The 18,649-nt window shown below is 42.7% G+C and overlaps 1 protein-coding gene across 1 annotated transcript in view; it reads right to left on the reverse strand.

The window, feature by feature from the left end:
• Positions 1–6,659: 6,659 nt before the first annotated feature.
• The window catches only part of HHEX (hematopoietically expressed homeobox), an 18,980-nt gene continuing 6,990 nt past the window's right edge, over positions 6,660–18,649 (reverse strand). The window contains exons 2-4 of the mRNA XM_042459280.1: positions 13,497–13,675; positions 10,734–10,784; positions 6,660–7,670 (exon numbers count right to left, since the gene is read on the reverse strand). Coding sequence (XP_042315214.1) covers positions 7,443–7,670; positions 10,734–10,784; positions 13,497–13,675 — 458 coding nt within the window. The 3' untranslated portion in view covers positions 6,660–7,442. The remainder of the gene's footprint in view (positions 7,671–10,733; positions 10,785–13,496; positions 13,676–18,649) is intronic.

The following is an 18,649-nucleotide window of genomic DNA, read 5'->3' on the forward strand; positions in this document are numbered from 1 at the left end:
ACAGTATAACATATTAAAAACACAATATCAAAGCATAAAAACAACAATTAAAAACTAAAAACCCTGATATAGGGTTGTCTAGAGGTCTTTGATTATCAAGAGCTACAAACATTCCTGCCATAAAGAAAATATGAGGCTGTTTCCTTCCTTCCATTCTTTTTTGGGGTGGAAGGGGAGCAAAAATTCTATCAAATTTCTTTCCCCCCCCCCCACCCTCCCCTCTTCTTTTTAGTGGCATGGTGGAGGGACAGAGATGTAGCAATACTTTTGCATGGTTATTTGGCACTACAGCTCACCAAGTTCAATAGGAACTTTGTAGTTGCTGTTGTTAACTGCCTTCAAGTTGACCTTAACTCATGGCGACCCAATGAATGAGATGTCTCCAAGACCCTCTGTCCTCCATTGCTCTGCTCAGATCCTGCAGGCTCAGGCCCATGACCTCTCTGATTGAATCCATCCATCTGGCATGTGGTCCTGCTCTCTTTCTACTGCCTTCTACCTTTCCTAGCATTATTATCTTTTCCAATGAGTCATGCCTTCTCATGATGTGGCCAAAGTACAGTAGCCTCAATTTGATAATCTTGGTTTCCAGGGAAATTTCAGGCTTGATCTGTTTGAAGACTCATTTGTTTGTCTTTGTTGCTGTCAACAGTATTCTCAGCACTTTTCTCCAGCACCACATCGCAAATGAATTTATTTTCTTTCTACCCACTTTCTTCACTGTCCAGCTCATATCCGTACATGGTAATGGGAAATACAATGGTTGGACATTTCTAACGTTAGTGTTTAGTTGTACAGTGAGCCCATGCCTAACGCAGGGGATCCATTCTGGACACACACACACCCTGCATAAGGCAAAAAGCATGTATGCTCAAGCCCCATTGGATATAATGGGGCTCATGCTTGCTGCATGGCCATGTGTGTGTGCCGTGAGCATGCACACCATTCTCCCTTTTGCTGGGCGGCTTCAGCATAAGCTGAAAGCTGCCTATAATGATCCCGCGTATGGCGCGGGCTCACTGTCTATCTTTACATTGTAGGAATTTGTCTAATTCTTCATGGCTGCCCTTCAATAGGAACTTACTGTCAGAATAAGGCAGCAGTCCTACACATATTTACCAAGTACTTAATTCCAATTTGTGTCAAAATGAGGTGGGGGAAATAAGGAACTGCCTAGATGCATTAAGGTTTTGCTGGCAAACTGCTATAGTACTGAGGGTAGTGAGGAATCCACTGGGAACTCAACTGATATTTTGAAGCAGCTTAGCATGTGCCTAATCTTCAGGAATTCAACAGATCATTCCCACCCTTGTAAGGCAAGAAAAACTGCAGTTGTGGGATATGGTCGGTCATATGGTTGCTCAAGGCACAGTCCACTGGGGAAGAAAACCAATATCCACAACAGGCCACAGATCTAATCCTTCCAGATATTTTGGGCACAGCTCCTGTCAGGCCCAGCCAGTGTGACCTAAGACTGAGAGATATAGCCCAAATTATCTGTAAGCAGCCTGTATTGGAAATAGCGCTATGCAATGCAGGGGGAAGTAACTCTCCAGATGATGTGGGATTACAACTCCTATCAACCCTAGCCAGCATAGACAATGGTGAATCCTCAGCACTGATGAAGCCGTTGAGGGCTGATGGGAGTTTCAGCCTAACAATATACAGAAGGCCACAAGTTCTTTAACCCCATTTACCATCACCACACAATTCTGTGTCAGCAGGACTGAATCAAGATGTCTTGCTCCCAAATAGTGCCATCATCTTGTCACATATGATGGATTGCTTTAATCTGATTATTATTGTTGTTGTTGTTGTTGTTGTTATTGCTATTATTTAATTATTTATTTTATAGAGCACCATAGGCTTTACACAGTGCTTTACAAAGCAAAACAATTTAAAAAACAGATGAAAACCTGCCTACGGCATATGATCTAACCAACCACATTGAAGACAACCACATTAGAGATCAAAATGATACTTCATTTATTTTTTTTATTTCCCGAGTTCTGAGTTTCTGAATCAGTGTTCCTGCAAGAGATTGTGATATGTACCATTCATGTTTTTTGAGAAAGCTATCTAAACTGAGAACCTCCTAACCTTTCTCATGCATATTACTGCCTAGCTAAACATGCAGAATCCCTTCAGGAGTCAAGTTGGCCTCTCCCATCAAAAATGTCAAACCATCAAAGCAAGTGCTATAATTGAATTGAGGAAATATAGTTAAAAGCTCCATTTATCAAGGCCTTTGAAAAAATACTTTGACATTTTTGAAGAAATATGTAGAAAGTTTGATTCTATTATATCCTCGAGGAAATGGGATATAATATTTAATTTCAATTCCAATTACTCAGAGTAGCTCTATAGCTTCGCTTTAGCTGAGTTGATTCTATAGTCACAAAGGGATTTGTATTCATTAATTCTGCTCATGAAAGAATGAGCAGAATGAATATTGTATTCCTCTCAGAGGAAGAATAGAACAGGAGCGATCCTCCCTTAAGTGACAGGGAGAGGAGGAAGAAGAGTTGCTATGGCACTTTCAGGAGATCATCCACTCTTCTCCCACCTGGACTGCTTTCTCCATTCAGCTGCTCAAAGATTCAATTCCTATTGAACTACACTAGATATCTAAATTGCTCAATCCCATGTATACATAATAGGAACAATAGGAGGACCTATACAACCCCAAGAAGTTTCTCCATGTATTGTCTACAAGTGTACATTTACTAGTTACAGCAGTTTTATACCACTTGTAACATCATTCCTGGTTACGTAATCCTGGGATCTGCAGTTTGGTGAAGTAGTCAAGAGTTCACAGCTAGACAGTTCCTTTGAATCCCCCTGAAGTAAGATTCCCAAAATAATCTTCTGTGCTTGTCTACAGAACAGGGTTAAACTGAGATGATGGGAAATGTGGCTAATCAACATCTGGAGGCCTCCAGGTTCCTCAGTACAGTTCAGTGTGATTTGGCTAACTGGTGATTTTCTGTTTGATAGGTCTGTGTCATAACTACATTAACATCAGACTGAGAAAATAGCCATACATATATGTATGTTTATTTATAAAAGCTCTATAGCTTTTTCATGAAACCACTCCCAACCATTAAAAAAATAATTACAAGACATGTTATAACATTGTAAGTCAGATTGGGAAAGACAAAGCAAATCTGGAGAAACAGAGGCTTCTGTTTCACTTAGTGGCCTACAAGTGTAGCCTAAATCAGTGGCAGAGCACAGTTTTTGCATGCTGAGGTCCCTTGTTCTGTCCTTGGCATCTCCTAATAAAAAGGGAATCAGGTAGCATGTGCTGGAAAAGAGCTGAAGACTCAGTGCCAGTCTGCACAGAAAATACCAGGCTAGATGGACATATAGTGCAAAATTTTATAAGCCTATGAGAAGAACATGATCATAGGATAATTACTCAAAAGTAAATCCCATACTGCAGTTGGGTCCATGCAGATATAATACCAGGGTACATCAAGTACAAACACACACACTTGGTCTGGATTATACTCAACACATCTGAGGAAGTGAGCTGTAGTCCATGAGTGTTCATGCTAACATGAATATTTTCCATTTTCAAGGTGCCACAGGACTTGTCATTGTGATATCTTTAGTCTGATTACGCTGCAAGAAATCTTAAGTGGATCTCTACAGGACCAGATCCAACAATATGTAAATTAATTAGTACATCAAAGCATTTGAAGTGGGCATTCTCCTCCCTGTTCAAAAACAAAATTGTCTACATTTTACATTCATCACTTGAAAAAAAGCCACATTTGAGAGAGAGAGAGGTTTCCTCAGGATGAAAGAAAGACTGGAAGAGAACATAGGCTGCTGCCACACTGCAGAATAAATGCAGTTTTACAGCACTTTAACTGACATGGTTCCATCCTATGGAATCCTGGGATTTGTAGTTTATTGTAGCACCAGAGCTCACTGATAGAGAAGGCTAAATATCCCATAAAACTACAGATCCCAGAATTCCACAGCATTGAGCCAGCAGCCTTGCCAGTCCTGGAAGTGGCTGCTGGGCGAAAGCAGCAGCAGCAGCTTTCCCAGATGTCTGACACACCACTGTCTGCCTCAGGGCCGGCTTATCCATATAGGCGAACTAGGCAGCCGCCTAGGGTGGCAAAATTTAGGGGCAATGCAATAGCTTTTTTCTATATATATATTTTGCGCAATTAAACAACATTAAAGTGAAAACTCATTACAACAAACGACATAAAAGCAAGCTACCATATGATGGTTTCTTTGTACAATGGCCAAAAATAAATGTGTGCCCCCTGTGTCTGTGGTACGGTCGCATGGTACATCATCTGCCTTCCGCATGCGCCTTGAATGTAACCTCAAGTCAACAGCCCCCCTCTCCTCTCACCGCCCACTCGCCTTACCCTTGGTGCAAGGGGTGAAAATAATTATGAGGGGCGACAGGGGGTGCCAAAATATTTATCGCCTAGGGTGGCCAAATACCTAGAGCCAGCCCTGGCCTGCCTTGCCCTCCCTTCCCTCCCACCTTCCTGTCCTGCCCTTCTTTTGGGGGCAGGGAGTGCAGCATGGAGCCATGTGGGGCAAGAAAGGAGTGGGAATGGAGGGCAGCTGCTGGCCGGTGAAGAGTTGGTTGCTGCTGCTGGCCAGAAGGCTTTTCTGGGTCTGGCAGGGCTGCTGGCTGGGCAGGAAAGGAAAGGAAAGAAGGAAAGGAGCTCATGGCTACCCTTGCTGCCAATGCCTCCCTTTCCTGCCTGGCCAGCAGCCCCACCAGGCCTGGAAGGAGCTACTGAGCAGCAGCAGCACTCCACTCCCATCAACAGCCACAGCAAACACCCTTGCCCTCCATTTCTACCCCCTGCCTTGCTCTCCATGTCCCAGAAGCGAGGGAAGAGGAAAGGGCTGGGGCAGGAAGGGGAAGGCGATGAGAAAAAAAGGGGAAGGGAAGAAAGGACTGGGAAGGGAAGGGGGCCACTGGTGTGCCAGGCATCTGAGAAGACTATTCCTGTCACCCAGCAGCCCATTCCAGGACTGGCTGGGCTGCTGGCTGGGCAGGAAAGGGAGGTGTTCACAGCAGTGGCAACCACATACTCTTTTCCTTCTCTTGCCCCTGTCCCTTTCAGTCCTGGTGGGGCTTCCTGCCATGGAAGGGTTTACTCGGTGGCATCAGCATCCCACCCCCACCATGGCAGAAGCATGCCTTGGCTGGTAGAGGGGACAGCTAGGGGGTAGCCTGCCTGGGAGATGCCAGCATGAGTCAGCCCTAGTGACTCCGCTGAGCCTTCTCATTGGCTACTCAGTGGTAAATCCCATTGAAAGCTTTTCTAATTGGAGTCCCCTCCGGGGGGGGGGGAAACTTCCCAAGAAAACCCCATGATAGGCCTTAGGGTTGCCATAAGTTGGAAACAACTTGGAGGCATGCAACAACAACAACAGTTTCCCATGGCAGATAACCTGAGAAGCCCTGCTCTAAATTATTTAAACACATCATTTCTTACAAACCTTTAACATCACTCCTTATTCATTTTAATAAGGAAGGTGTCTGAAGGCCAGGTGAAGAGTGTATATTGGGGTAGTGTCCACTGTACACTATGCAAGGAAGAGGGGCCATTTTCCCCAGCCTGTGTATGCCTCAAAAGCTGCACTAGCACATTCTGGCACAGCTGAAGTGATGTAACATCATTTCCCCTTGCCATTTTGGCCAATTTTGGCCTTTTCTCATTATTTTTAGAAGGTAAACGGAAACAAACTACTGTGGTTTCCACACCTTTTGGCCAGTTTTAGGGTAAATAATAGCCTAAACTGGGGACTTCACGGGCTGCACATAGGGGTCCCATGGGCTGTATTTGCCCACCCCTGGTGTACATGTTGGAAGGGTGGGAAGGATAAGAAAAAAGAGAAGATTAAAAATATGTGACAAACTTAATTGAACAGGTTAAGATCCCATACTGCAGAACAGGCTTTCTAAATTTGACAGTTTCAGGACATGTTGAGATCCCTCTTTGGGCTTTATAGTGGAAGGGAGATGAATAAAAGTTGCAGGAAGGTGACAAAAGGATCACTTTTGAAGGTAACAATAACAAAGTGTGCCCAACGATGCTGAATGTCAACAACCTCCACTGTCACTTCTGTAAAGCCTTTTAACAATAAGAATAACAATAACTTGACTGTCCTGAATAATGACTTCCTTTTTTAGTGGTAATGGTAATGAATTGATTTCCCAATTCCTATTTAATTTTATTTTTGTACCTGAAGAAGATCCTACAAATGTTTCTCCCTTCCTTTGGTATTGCCAAAGGAAATAAATTCTTGCTGTCCTATCATGACACCCAAAGTCTGCTGCCTGAGGCAAGATACCTCACTCTGTCTAAAAGGTGGGCTGGCCCAGACCTTCAGATTATCCCCTTTTCTTGCTTGTTACATTTTAAATGCCTCAAGAAATTCTAATAAACATGACATTTCTCCCAGATGTGTTGCATAACAATTCCCATTACTCTCAATCCCAAATCTGTAGGGCACCCCATTATGGAAGGATAGGAGACCCCTAAATCTGAGGTCAGACCATCCCTCCTGCAGAAAAAATGGCAGGGAAAGATACAGTTATTTTCCTTCACATACAATGATTCCTATTACAATTTAAAATAAAATTCAAGACTGTTTTTTAAAGATCCCAACATATACTCAGTGCCCATGTATCATGAAACATGCTAGTTATACATCATTTTCAGTCTTGATGGGATCTACTATACTCCACTCCCCACTTTCACCAAGATGATTGCCTACAAAACTTCTGCAATCCACTCCATTTGTGACATCTTGCAAATGGTCCTGTTCTGGCAGAGAATTTTCACTTTGGAAAACCAGATAGTTTATTTTGTGATGTTGTTGTTTTTCCTCAGCTGGCGATGGATCTTCATGTTGTCAGTTCACAGAGGAAGATGTGGAACTATATTCCCAGCAGGATGTGTAAAAGAACATTATGAAGATAGTTCAAGAGCACCAGGCTTCTTTCACTCATAAAAGGTGATGGGATCATAACTGTCCCAGCATTTCTCCCAACCAGCAGGAAGAATACAAAGTGTCATTAGATCTTGGAAAGGAGCAGGTTGAAAAGTACATATGGTGGCTATGTCCTCTGGTCCACCAGTAAGCATCTGCCACCAGTCAATAAAAGGTTTTATTCCACATACCAATACATTGTCTAGAATATACAGATGACTAGAGCAATCCCAGCAAAAACACAAATATTTTCTTGCTGAGTCCCTGAACCTTCTTGTCTTGTTGGGATCCACTGGTCTAATGCAAGACATAGACCACTGTGGGCTTTGCTCCTTCCCTCTCTGAAAGATATTTCCTTTTGTAGCAAGTATATTGCTTTGGTCAAGCCAGCTCTTCTTAAAGTGCAAACTGAGGGAAAATTCATTCTCCAGGTTGTGGGGAGAGACAGGCTGCTACTGATGTGGACTGTTCAAATAACCCTTGTCACCTTCAATATCCACCTCTTGATCTGAGTCCTCTGAGACCTCCGAGTCGAGATCTTCCTGGGAGGCGGGTGAGAGGGTGTACTGGCTGGGAGAAGCCTCTTTCTCTAGCTCAGAACTCAAGCATCCTTCTGGCCTGGGACTGTGGTGGTTTTCCCCGTTCCCAGATTCTTCTTTTTTGCTAGCCTGAGGATTCTCCTAAAAGCAAATATGAGAAGACATGGAATAAATGCAGCCAAAGGTGGAACTCACTGGTAGAGCTTGCAAAAGGCTCTTTCAGGGGACTATCACTCACAGAATCTGTAGACTGCATAAGAGTCCTAGTCCAAAAATCCTGCTTTTCCAGGCTCTGCTTCTTAAACCTTTCATAATGTATTTAGATGCTACTAAATTTGGGAGTGGGAGGGAGGAGGTCACCATCCCAACTCTTAAGGTTTGAACTATCTATCAGTGGCAAGAGCAGAACCCCCTTATAGCTGTGCACCCACCACTACCACCACCAAGATTTTGCATGGTATCAAAAACTGACACACATCAGCTTTATTGGTGGTAAGTCAACGCAACAGGTGGTCTCCAATAGAGGGAAGTAATTCAGCCCTTTAGCTGATTGGCTCCAGCCTGCTGTTAAAGCAGATGGTATGTCTGGACCTTTAAACAATTAATTCAAACCTTCCCAGTGCACACTCTCCCCCCATGTACCGAGTGTGACTGATTCCCAGATTAAATGGATAGACTGTAAATTTATGTATATTTACTCAGATGTAAGCACAGTGGACCATTGGTATCTGCTGGAATTTGGTTCCAGAACTCCCATGGATACCAAAATCTATGGATGCTCTAGTCCCATTATATACAATGGGACAGTAAAATAGTGTCCCTTATATAAAATGGCAAACTCAAGGTTTGCTTTTTGGAATTTGTTGTTGTTGAATATTTTCAAGCTGTGGATTGCTGAATCCATTGATGCAGAATCCATAGATATGGAGGACTGACTGTACTACTTAATCCCATGGGCAGACTTCCAAGCAAGTGTGCACAGCATTAACATCCACAAAGCTGTGTTAAAGATCTACAACTGAAACCAAACCAAACCACATATATTGAGGGGGGGGGGGAGACCATGCAGATTAGTCATTCCAGTTTAACTACACAGCATGGTTCTGCCACCATCTCCTAGACCTAGATGATAATATATGCCAATGGGTGATAACATTCAGAACAAGGGTGAGTTAGCTCTTTGGGTTATGATGATGTGGATGGATATATATCAACCTAAGTGGCATAACATTTAGTCTTTTGCCAAGTAAATGAAAAATCAGGTGGGGGGGGGGAGAGGGAATATGAGAAAGTGACACAAACATAAACAACTGGAAAAATAGGAAGAGAACACATTTTAAAAAGAAAATATTGTTTTATGTAATGTCATAGAAAGCTTTGTTATCATTTCCTACCATGAAGAGTATTTTTGAAATTTTAACATTTGACCAAGAAATCTGAGCAGCACAGTATCTTTATTGATTTATTGATTGGTTTAATATTTTCCCCTACATAACCCTTAAATCACAGAAGTGGGTTCCAGGGTGGTGCAAGAAGATACAACAAATATCCATGCAATAATCACAGAGTAATCTAAACATTATATGAACTATACACAGCAGTAAGTAAGTTAAACTGATAGGAAGAATAAAAACTTTTATCACTTTAAAAATATGTGAAGTCGAAAGCTTTCATGGCCGGCATCCATAGGTTTGTGTGTGTTGTGTTTTTCGGGCTATGTGGCCATGTTCTAGAAGAGTTTATTCCTGACATTTCGCAAGCAAAATGCAAATGAAAAGAGCGTCCATGGTCAGGGGTTTTCCCAGCAGACAATGCTCACTAATTAAACAGACACTAATCATCTTTGCATATCCTCCCACCCTGAGCTTTGCCATTCAACAACAGAACAATACACAGATTAACATGGAAAACACTCCTCCCTACACAGGGTCACACAGTATGTATGTGTGTGTGTGCGTGCGTGTGCGAGTGTGTATACACACACACACACACAGCCCACTCTCTTCCATGCCAGCATTCTCTGAAGATGCCAGCCACAAATGCCAGTGAAACATCAGGAATAAACTTTTCTAGAACATGGCAACATAGCCCAAAAAACCCACAAAAAACTTTTAAAATAGTCTAAATGTCAGTGAAGTATCTCCACAGAAAATACCTTCTCTTTCTCATACATACTGCATTGAGGAAAGGACCTTATCAGATTATCCTAATATAGGGGCAGGATCATACAGGGAATTTTCTTCTATTGGATCAGAGAGGATAAAGTGTGCTCTTCTAGATGTTGGTGTTGGACTGCAGCTTCCAGCACTCTTCACCATGGCTGTGTTGATTGAGGGTGCATATATAAATAATGCAGTTTGATACTTTAACTGTCATGGTTCAATCCTACAGAATCCTAGGATTTGTAGTTTTGTGAAGCACCAGCACACTTTGGCAGAGAAGGCTAACGACCTTTTAAAACTACATACCCCAGGATTCCATAGGATAGAGCTATAGCCTTAAAGTGGTGTCAAACTGCATTATTTCTGCAGTGTAGATGCACCCTAGGGCTGTTGGAACCTACAGTCCAGCAACATATGGGTGAATTGCCCACCTATCAGTTGGGTACTTGGACCTGCAGCTCACTAAAAGGTAACTATCAACATCTTGAAGGGGACTGGGAAATGAATAGGGAGCCAATGTTATTATTTCAAAATTAATATAATGGGAATCTACCTGTATGAACCAATCAAGATTCTGAATTCTGCATCAATTCCAAAAATATCTCCAAGGGCAGCCCCATGGTAAGGCATGACAGTAACACTAACCCAACCTGCAGGTTAGCACAAAAAGAATCAAAATTCCCAAACTCTCCTTGGTCACATTTAGCTGGCAACGTCCCATGGTGAAAAGACGTCCCCTTGTTAAACGGATTGCATAACCAGCCCTTTACTTTCTAACCTTAGAAACAACTCAACTGGGAACACAACCAGACATGTCAAGAGATCCCCTTGGAGAATATTCTTGAGCTTGTTAAAGCTCAATTCTGGCCCTTCAGAAAAGCCTGATTGGAGGGAGGACTTTCAAGGCTGGTACTGCCCCAACTGGCACTAATGGATTTTTGTTTCCTTAAACAAACTGAAAAGATTAAACGGACTCTTTACAAATTAAAAAGTAATATATCAACAAAAGAATTGCTACAGGGACCAAGGTCTCCCACCATACCTGTTTTAGGCGCCTCCATTTAGCCCGGCGATTTTGAAACCAGGTTTTAACCTAAAAAGATTCAATGGGGGAAGAGTGGGGAGAGATACATTAAGGAAAGAAAGATTTAAAGAAACTGAGGCAGTAAAGCTTAATGAGCCTTAACTGGAAATTACTTTTTTAATATAATTTGATTTAGGCTGCATCCACACTACAGAAATAATACTGTTTGACACTACTTTAACTGCCATGACATGGAACTCTGGGAATTATAGTTTTGTGAGACATTTCACCTTTGCTATTAAAGAGCTTTGGTTTTCCGACCAAACTACAAATCCCAGAATTCTATACCATTGAGCCGTGGCAGTTAAAGCAGTGTCAAACTGTATACACCTATTGGAAGTAAACGCGACTTCAAATTGAAGATGTCACCAAATGATTCCTGTCTGTTGGCCTGAACACAGTTCTGCTTCCTTGAGAGTAAACATAGTTAGGACTGGGCTGTAAATTGATTGTGATTGTGATCCACCAGTAAGTGCAGCCTCTCTAACTACATTCTGCAAGGGGTTAGAACAGGGGTAGGCAACCTTTTTGACCCGGGGGCCGGGTTGCTGTCCCTCAGACAACTAAGGGGCCGAAGCCAAAAAAAATAAATAATTAAATAATTAAAAAAAAACTTATATAAATAAATAAAATGGGACAGATGTAGGACAAAATTTTCAAATTGAGGACACTTTTTTAAAAAATGGAGGACACGCAAAAAAATTTGCTGATTTTTTAAAAAATGTTAATATAAATGCATGTTTCTGAGGCTTCTATAGACAATTGCCCCCACTTGCCCGCCGCTTCCTGACAGGCCAAAGGTCCTGTGCCCTCGCACGAGAGGCCAAAGGCCCCGGCGGCAATCGGCAGCAGGACCAGGCTGGGGCCGGTCCCAAGGCCTCACCGGGCCGGATCCGGCCCGCGGGCTGTAGGTTGCCTACCCCTGGGTTAGAAGAAGAGCTGGGACTATAAATTGGGAGGCAGACTTATTTGTTTGTTTGTTTGTTTTTGTTGCATTGCAGCTGCAACTACAACTTTTTTTATAATTAAAAACCTTGGTCAGCTGGGGCATTCTGGGACCTGGAGTCTAACAAGATGTCCCTCCCACCACCACCACCAGCAGCTTTCCCCTCTCTCCTCTAAACACATTCTGGACCTACACAGCCCTGGATTTGTCTTTGGTGGGAGAAAAAAAGGGACGTCACTAGGGACATGCGGGGGATGCAGAATCACCAAGTGATTCCCTAAAAGGAGGTGATACCACACCTCTCCAAACATCTGCCTTCTGGCAGAAACAGGCTGGGACATTCATCTGCATCCCCTTTAAACACTGAAGAGATGGTGTGAGTGGGGCAAGGCTCAGTGGGAAAAGAAAGGAGATGCTTCAGGTTTTATTATTATTATTATTATTACAAATTTAAATGCTAAATGTTAACATTTGATTTTTTAAAATTTTTCAATTTATTTAAAATTTTCTTTAAAAACATCATTTTTTGCCAAATTTTCAGTTTAACCACATGAAATAATGTACACGCAGATACATTTAGGCTGTGCATATGATACTATAATTTAATGATATATTTTTAATGTTGCTGGTTATCTGTGCCACAATTACTACCGCTACATTCAGTGATATGGCAAACTCTCTTAGGGAGAGAAGAGGCAGGCACACCTCCACTGTGCCTAGGCCCAGGGGCTGCTGAAAGGCCATCCCTCTATTTTAAATGCTACCACCCTGACCTTGGAAGAAGACAAGGGGGCTGAACAGACCGGCATAAAGAGCCGGTTTCAGGGTGGCATGGGGTGTGTGGTGACCACATGCCACCCACCCTGACATTGCACACCCAACCAGACAGCGGGTGGCATCACGACATTTCTGCAACATAGCATTTACACATGTTGATCCAAAGAAATGCAGAAGAGGCACTGCTGCAGCAGCAAAAGGAGAGGCATTTTGCTGCTTCTTTGGGGGCTGAAAAAATGCCGGATCAGGGCTGCAGCGTGCAGTTGCCGTAGCCCTAATCCAGCGCTTAAATGGCAGTGCAGATTCACCCTTTTACAGCCATCTGTTTCAGCCCAAGGAGAGGCAGGCACAGCTCCACCATGCCTAGGTCCAGATGAAAGGCCCTCCCTCCATCTTAACTGCAACCACCCTGCTGCTGGACTTGATCCATTTTCCCATTGCCATTCTCTTCTGCTTTTGTGTCATCGCTTTTTAGACTGTAAACCTGAAGGCAGGGAACTGTCAAATTAACAATCTGTAAGAAGCTCTAAGAGCTTTTGGCCCAAAGCAGAGCAACCAAACGGACTGTGCCGGGACTCCTAATCATGCCAGGACCATGGCGACCTCCTGGGCCTGGCCCCAATCTGGCCACACAGTCCTGAACTTGGCTGCCAGAAGGAGCAGATTATACCTGCTCCTTTTTGGCCCGGTTATTCCTGGTTGGTACAGCATTGGCGCGGCTTCCAGATGTGTTCAGGGTGTGCATTTTCTAAAGTCATACCCCTCAACATGGCCCAAAGCTGCATCATTTTGCCCATGTGTTTTGGGTCTTTGTGGATGAAGAACAGGGTATAAATATTGTAAATAAGCAAACAATTTATGGGAAACATTGGTACATAAAACACTGCTACAGATTCTGTATAGTGGCAGGGGATGACACTGGGAGTTACCAGACTGGGTGATACCAACCCTAGTGACGCCACTGCTTGCGCAGATGTCTCACCTTGTGCCCCTCTCACCTGTCTCTCACTGAGCTGCAGCATTTTTGCCAGGCGCTTCCTCTCTGGTGGGGAGAGGTACTTTTGCGTCTCGAACTTCTTCTCCAGCTCGACGGTCTGGTCATTGGAGAAGCGCACCTGGCCACCTTTCCGCTTGTGTAATGGCCTTTGCATGAAGGGGCTCCAAAGCAGTGGCTTCCCTGAAGGTGGAGGAGAAGAAGACAAGTTGTGGCCCAAAAGGATTGGCTTTTCAGTCAGACAGCCTTCCATCCAGAGAGCTAATGCTTCACAAAACTACAGTTCACACTCCCCTGCCCCACTCAGCTACCTCGGGTGTATCCGCACTGCAGAAATAAAGCAATCTGAAACTACTTTAACTGCCACGACTCCATTCTGTGGAATCTTGGGGTTTGTAGTTTGGTGAGGCACCAGAGCTCTCAGGATTCCACAGTTAAAGTGGTGTCAAATTGCTTTATTTCTGCAGTGTGGAAGCCCAGTCAGTCCCTTTTTAAGGCAAGGTTTCTCCTGACTTCACTGGGACAAATGTCCACGTTGCTCACCCAGAAAGGTGTAAGGTGGACAAGATGAGGGCTGTAAGAGCCTTCCAAATAAGAATTATGACTTATCAAATTAAATTTTCCTTCAGTCCCTAAATTTCTAGCATTGCAAAGAATGAGAGAATGAAAATAATTCACACATAGAATCCATCTAATCTACTGTGCTTGTGTTCCCTCCGCAACTTTGTCTGCCCCTTTTCTTGGATGCCTGAGCACTTTACAAAAGATGGAGACAAACTGGATCTCAAAGGGAGTAACTTTTTGTTTTGTTAATGGAATTTAAATTTTTGTTTCCAGGATCTCCCCAATACCCACATGGCCTGCCTTCCTGAATACCCCACCATACCATCTGAACAGAGAACAAGAACAACTTCTTGACAAAATGCAGGCCTATGACTAACATCCTCATATTGTTTTGTTTTCTGCACAATTTTTAACCCCTTTCCCTGATGAAGAAGCCAGTGTAGCTTCCAAAGCTTGCATCATGTATTTGGTGCATTTTTGTTGGCTCAATAGATATATCACTGTTTTGTGGGTTTTGGGTGTTACTGTTTTTCTAAATGTTACACTGAAGTTTTAAGCTACTGCTTTGGTCAGACTTCACCTGGAATATTGTGTCCAGTTCTGGGTTCCACCATTCAAGAAAGATGCTGACAAGATGGAGAGTTTCCAAAGGAAGGAGGGTGACCAAAATGGGGAAAGGTCTGGAAACCCTGCTTTATAAGGAGCAACTTAGGGACTTAGGTATATTTAGCCTGGAGAAAAGAAGGTTAAAGGATGACATGGTAGCCATGTTTAGATATTTGTTGGGATGTCATAGTGAGGATGGAGCAAGCTTGCTTTCTGCTGTGCCAGAGTTAGGACACGGAACAATGGATGCAAACTTCAGAAAAAGATATTTCACCTCAACATTAAGAAGACCTTCCTGATGGTAAGATAGTGGAACATGTTCCCTCAGAGAGTGGTGGAGTCTCTTCCTTTGGGGGGTTTGAAACAGAGGCTGGATGGCCATCTGTCAGCAGTGCTTTGATTGTGTATTCCTGCATGGCAGAGGGTTGGACTGGATGAACTTTGGGGGTATCTTCCAACTCTAAGATTCTAGGATTCTCCTGCAAAGCTAGAAATTTGGGGACTGAAGGAGAATTTCATGGGGGGAAGAATTCATATGGGAGAGCAAGGCCTTTATTCTTCCTCAAGGACTGGAGTGCAAGGCAGGCCATTTAACAGGGTAACTGAACCAAGGTAACTGATCTAAGGCTTCCAGTTCAAGGGAGGCCAGTCTTTCCCCTGGCTCCCTTTTCACCTCAGGCGTCCTTTGATGTCTACCTCAGGCTGGGGGCAGTTAAAGCTGCTTAGGGCGATGGCAACATTTCCGCCAATGTGTTTCCTGTTGGCCTGCCTCTAAGAAAGAAGCATGACTTCCCCAGGCTTCCTCCTTGCAAGCTAGTCCCTGCTTGCTTTCTCCCAAAGCAAGGAAGAAGACAAAGGTTGCCTTACCCAAATCCCACCAGGTCCTGCCATCATCATCGTTGTTATTATTGTTATTATTACTTTCACTTGTATTTTATTTATTTCATTTGATCTCATTTTTATATACCGTATATACTTGACTATAAGTCGACCTCATGTATAAGTCGAGGGCAGATTTTGAAACCAAAATTATGGATTTTAATATGACCCATGGATAAGTCAAGGGTAAAACTTAGAGGCATCTAACAAGGGATGTAAAGGATGAAGCAAAGGAAAACAATGCCAAATACTGTAACTCATACTAAAGGCTGGATGAATGAGAAAATAGAAGGCTTCAATAATTCCAGGGCAGTTAACACTTTTGCCTTTCACCAGGGGATGGTTCCTTTTTTAATGAGAGTTAAAGTACAGTACCTACATTGACCCATGGATAAGTCGACAGGTTTTTTGGGTCAATTTTTGACCTAAATTACTAGACTTATACATGAGTATATACAGTACCTCCTTTCTCCCACTACAGGGACTCAAAGCAGAATGAGGGCACTGGGCCTGGAAATGGGGTAGTGCCTCCACACTACAGTGCATCCACACTGTATAAATAATGCAGTCTGACACCACTTTGGAATCCTTCCTCAGTCATGAAAACCCACCGGGTGACCTTGGGCAAGTAACACTCTCTCAGCCTCTGAAACCCCCTCTGAAGAAACCTGCCAAGAAAACCCCATGATAGCTTTCCATTAGGGTCATCAAAAGTCAGAAATCACTTGAAGGCAACAACAACAACAGCAACAACAACAAAGATGCCAAACCAGTTTTTATTATGCTGGGGGAGATTAAATTTGGATTTTCCAAATCCTAAAGACTAGGAGTGTAGTTACACTGTAAAAAATAATCCAGTTTGACACCACTTTAACTGCCATGGTGCGATCCTACAGAATCTTGGGATTTGTAGCTTGGTGAGGCACTAGCGTGTCTTGACAGAGATGGCTAAAGACCTTGCAAAACTACAAATCCCAGGATTCCATAGGATGGAGCTACAGCATTTAAAGCAGTGCCGTGCTGCATTAATTCTACACTGTAGAGGCACCCCTAGTCCAACACTGTAACCACTATACCACACTACACCTATTTTAAACAAAACCAGGATTTTTTTTAAGTGGGAGGAAAAAAGTAAAAAATCTCTGTTCTTTGCTTATTGTGTATCCACACAACCCTGGCCCCTTCCCCCCCCCCATCTTAAACAAAGGCCATATCCACAGTGCAGAAACAATCCAGTTTGACACCACTTTGGCTGCCATGACTCAATGCTATGGAATCTTGGGAATTGTAGTTTATTGTGGCACCAGAGCTCCCTGACAGGGAAGGCTAAGTGTCTCACAAAACAACAAATCCCAGAATTCCATAGCAGTGAGCCATGGCACTTAAAAATGGGGTGAATCCAAATCATTTGCCTTTTTAAGGGTGCACTGGGGAAAAAGTGCCTTTACACCTTTAAACATGACTAAAATTTGCCTTTAAACATGGAAAGGCTGCAGTCCTAGGGTGCATCTACACTGTAGAAATAATGCAGTTTGACACGACTTTGAGTAATGTACCACCATCCTATGGAATCCCAGGATTTGTAATTTGACAAGGTCTTTAGCCTCTTCTGCCAAAGCATGCTGGTGCCTCACACATGGCAGCTAAAGTGGTGTCAAACTGCATTATTTCTACAGTGAAGATGCACCTATATACTGCGTTTTGTACAGTCCTAGACCTAGCAGTGAACCTCACTGAGATCACAGAGGCTTACTTCCCAATAGAAAAGCACAGTGTTCCCAACACAAGATAAGGATACCACAAATTACAAACAATTTACAGCCCAGACTGGCCAAAACTGCACCATTCAAAATAAAAAATAAAAATGTTCTGGAGGTTTTGCTCTCTTTAAAAAGAAAGAGACTGTAAGGTTGGGTGGAGAAGGAGGAGGAGAAAGACATTTTGCAATGCATTTGTGTGTTGTTGTTGTATTTTAAGCGAAGGCAGGCGACTAGGCATAGACTACCAGTGGCACCTAAATTGATATTGGCAGAAGAGACCAGATTTGTCAACCATAATAATAATAATAATAATAGATACACACACACATATATACACACATACACACACACACTTATAAACTACACACACATGATTACACACACATACACTTACAATTTACACACATGATTGCACACACACATATACACACAAATAAACTACACAGATACACACACACACACATATGTATACATGCACACACACAAACTACACACACATATTTGGTGTACCTCCATGGTCCTTACTAGAATATTTGTGTCCATGTGTGTGTGTGATTTTATTGTCTTGGCATTTGAGGGCATGCATTTTTGCCTTTTAGTCCTGAGAAAGGGCATGTTTGATTTTCAGGTTATTTCCCCCCCCCCCCTTTATAAATATGTCACCAATGTATTATTATTAAATCGGTTATTCAGATGCCCCTCTGCATTTATAAATTGCTTTTACTATTATATAATTTGACTTTTGCTTGAGCATTCACCTCTGTGAGCCTCCTTGAGGAGCTTGTTGGCCCAAAGGAGGCAAAGGTGGAAAAAAGTTCAGTAATATAAATTCTTTGGGGTCTCTAAACTTTTAGGGAACAGTTTTGTTTGCTGAAATGTGCATTTGGTTTTCCACCTACACCTCTTTTTTATTCTGACCCTTCAGACTGCAACTTGAGCTGCATTTACTTGGAAGGGAGTCCAATGGAGCAGAGGAGAATAGCATCTCTCTGTGCATCTTTTCACAGATACAAAACTCCACAGCCACAATATATGAAGACAACTGCTCTTGAAAGGCCTATTTTCTCACCACCTAAGCTAGGCTTTCTGGTATGTTTTGTGTTTGATGCACAAACACAAAACACTTCTTCCAGTCAACATGAGTTTAGATCCAAAGCTGAAACCCTTAAAAAACTAGATATTGAATCTCAATCCTGACGGCCCTGGATTTGGAAATAATCATGTGACACATTTAAAATTAACAGGTTTATGACAGCATGAGGTTCCTTGGATTGCAATCCCCAAATGACTAAGTGGATATTATTATTATTATTATTATTATTATTATTATTATTATTATTATTATTAT

This window comes from Sceloporus undulatus, chromosome 3, assembly GCF_019175285.1.
Source record: "Sceloporus undulatus isolate JIND9_A2432 ecotype Alabama chromosome 3, SceUnd_v1.1, whole genome shotgun sequence".
Classification (NCBI taxonomy): domain Eukaryota; kingdom Metazoa; phylum Chordata; class Lepidosauria; order Squamata; family Phrynosomatidae; genus Sceloporus; species Sceloporus undulatus.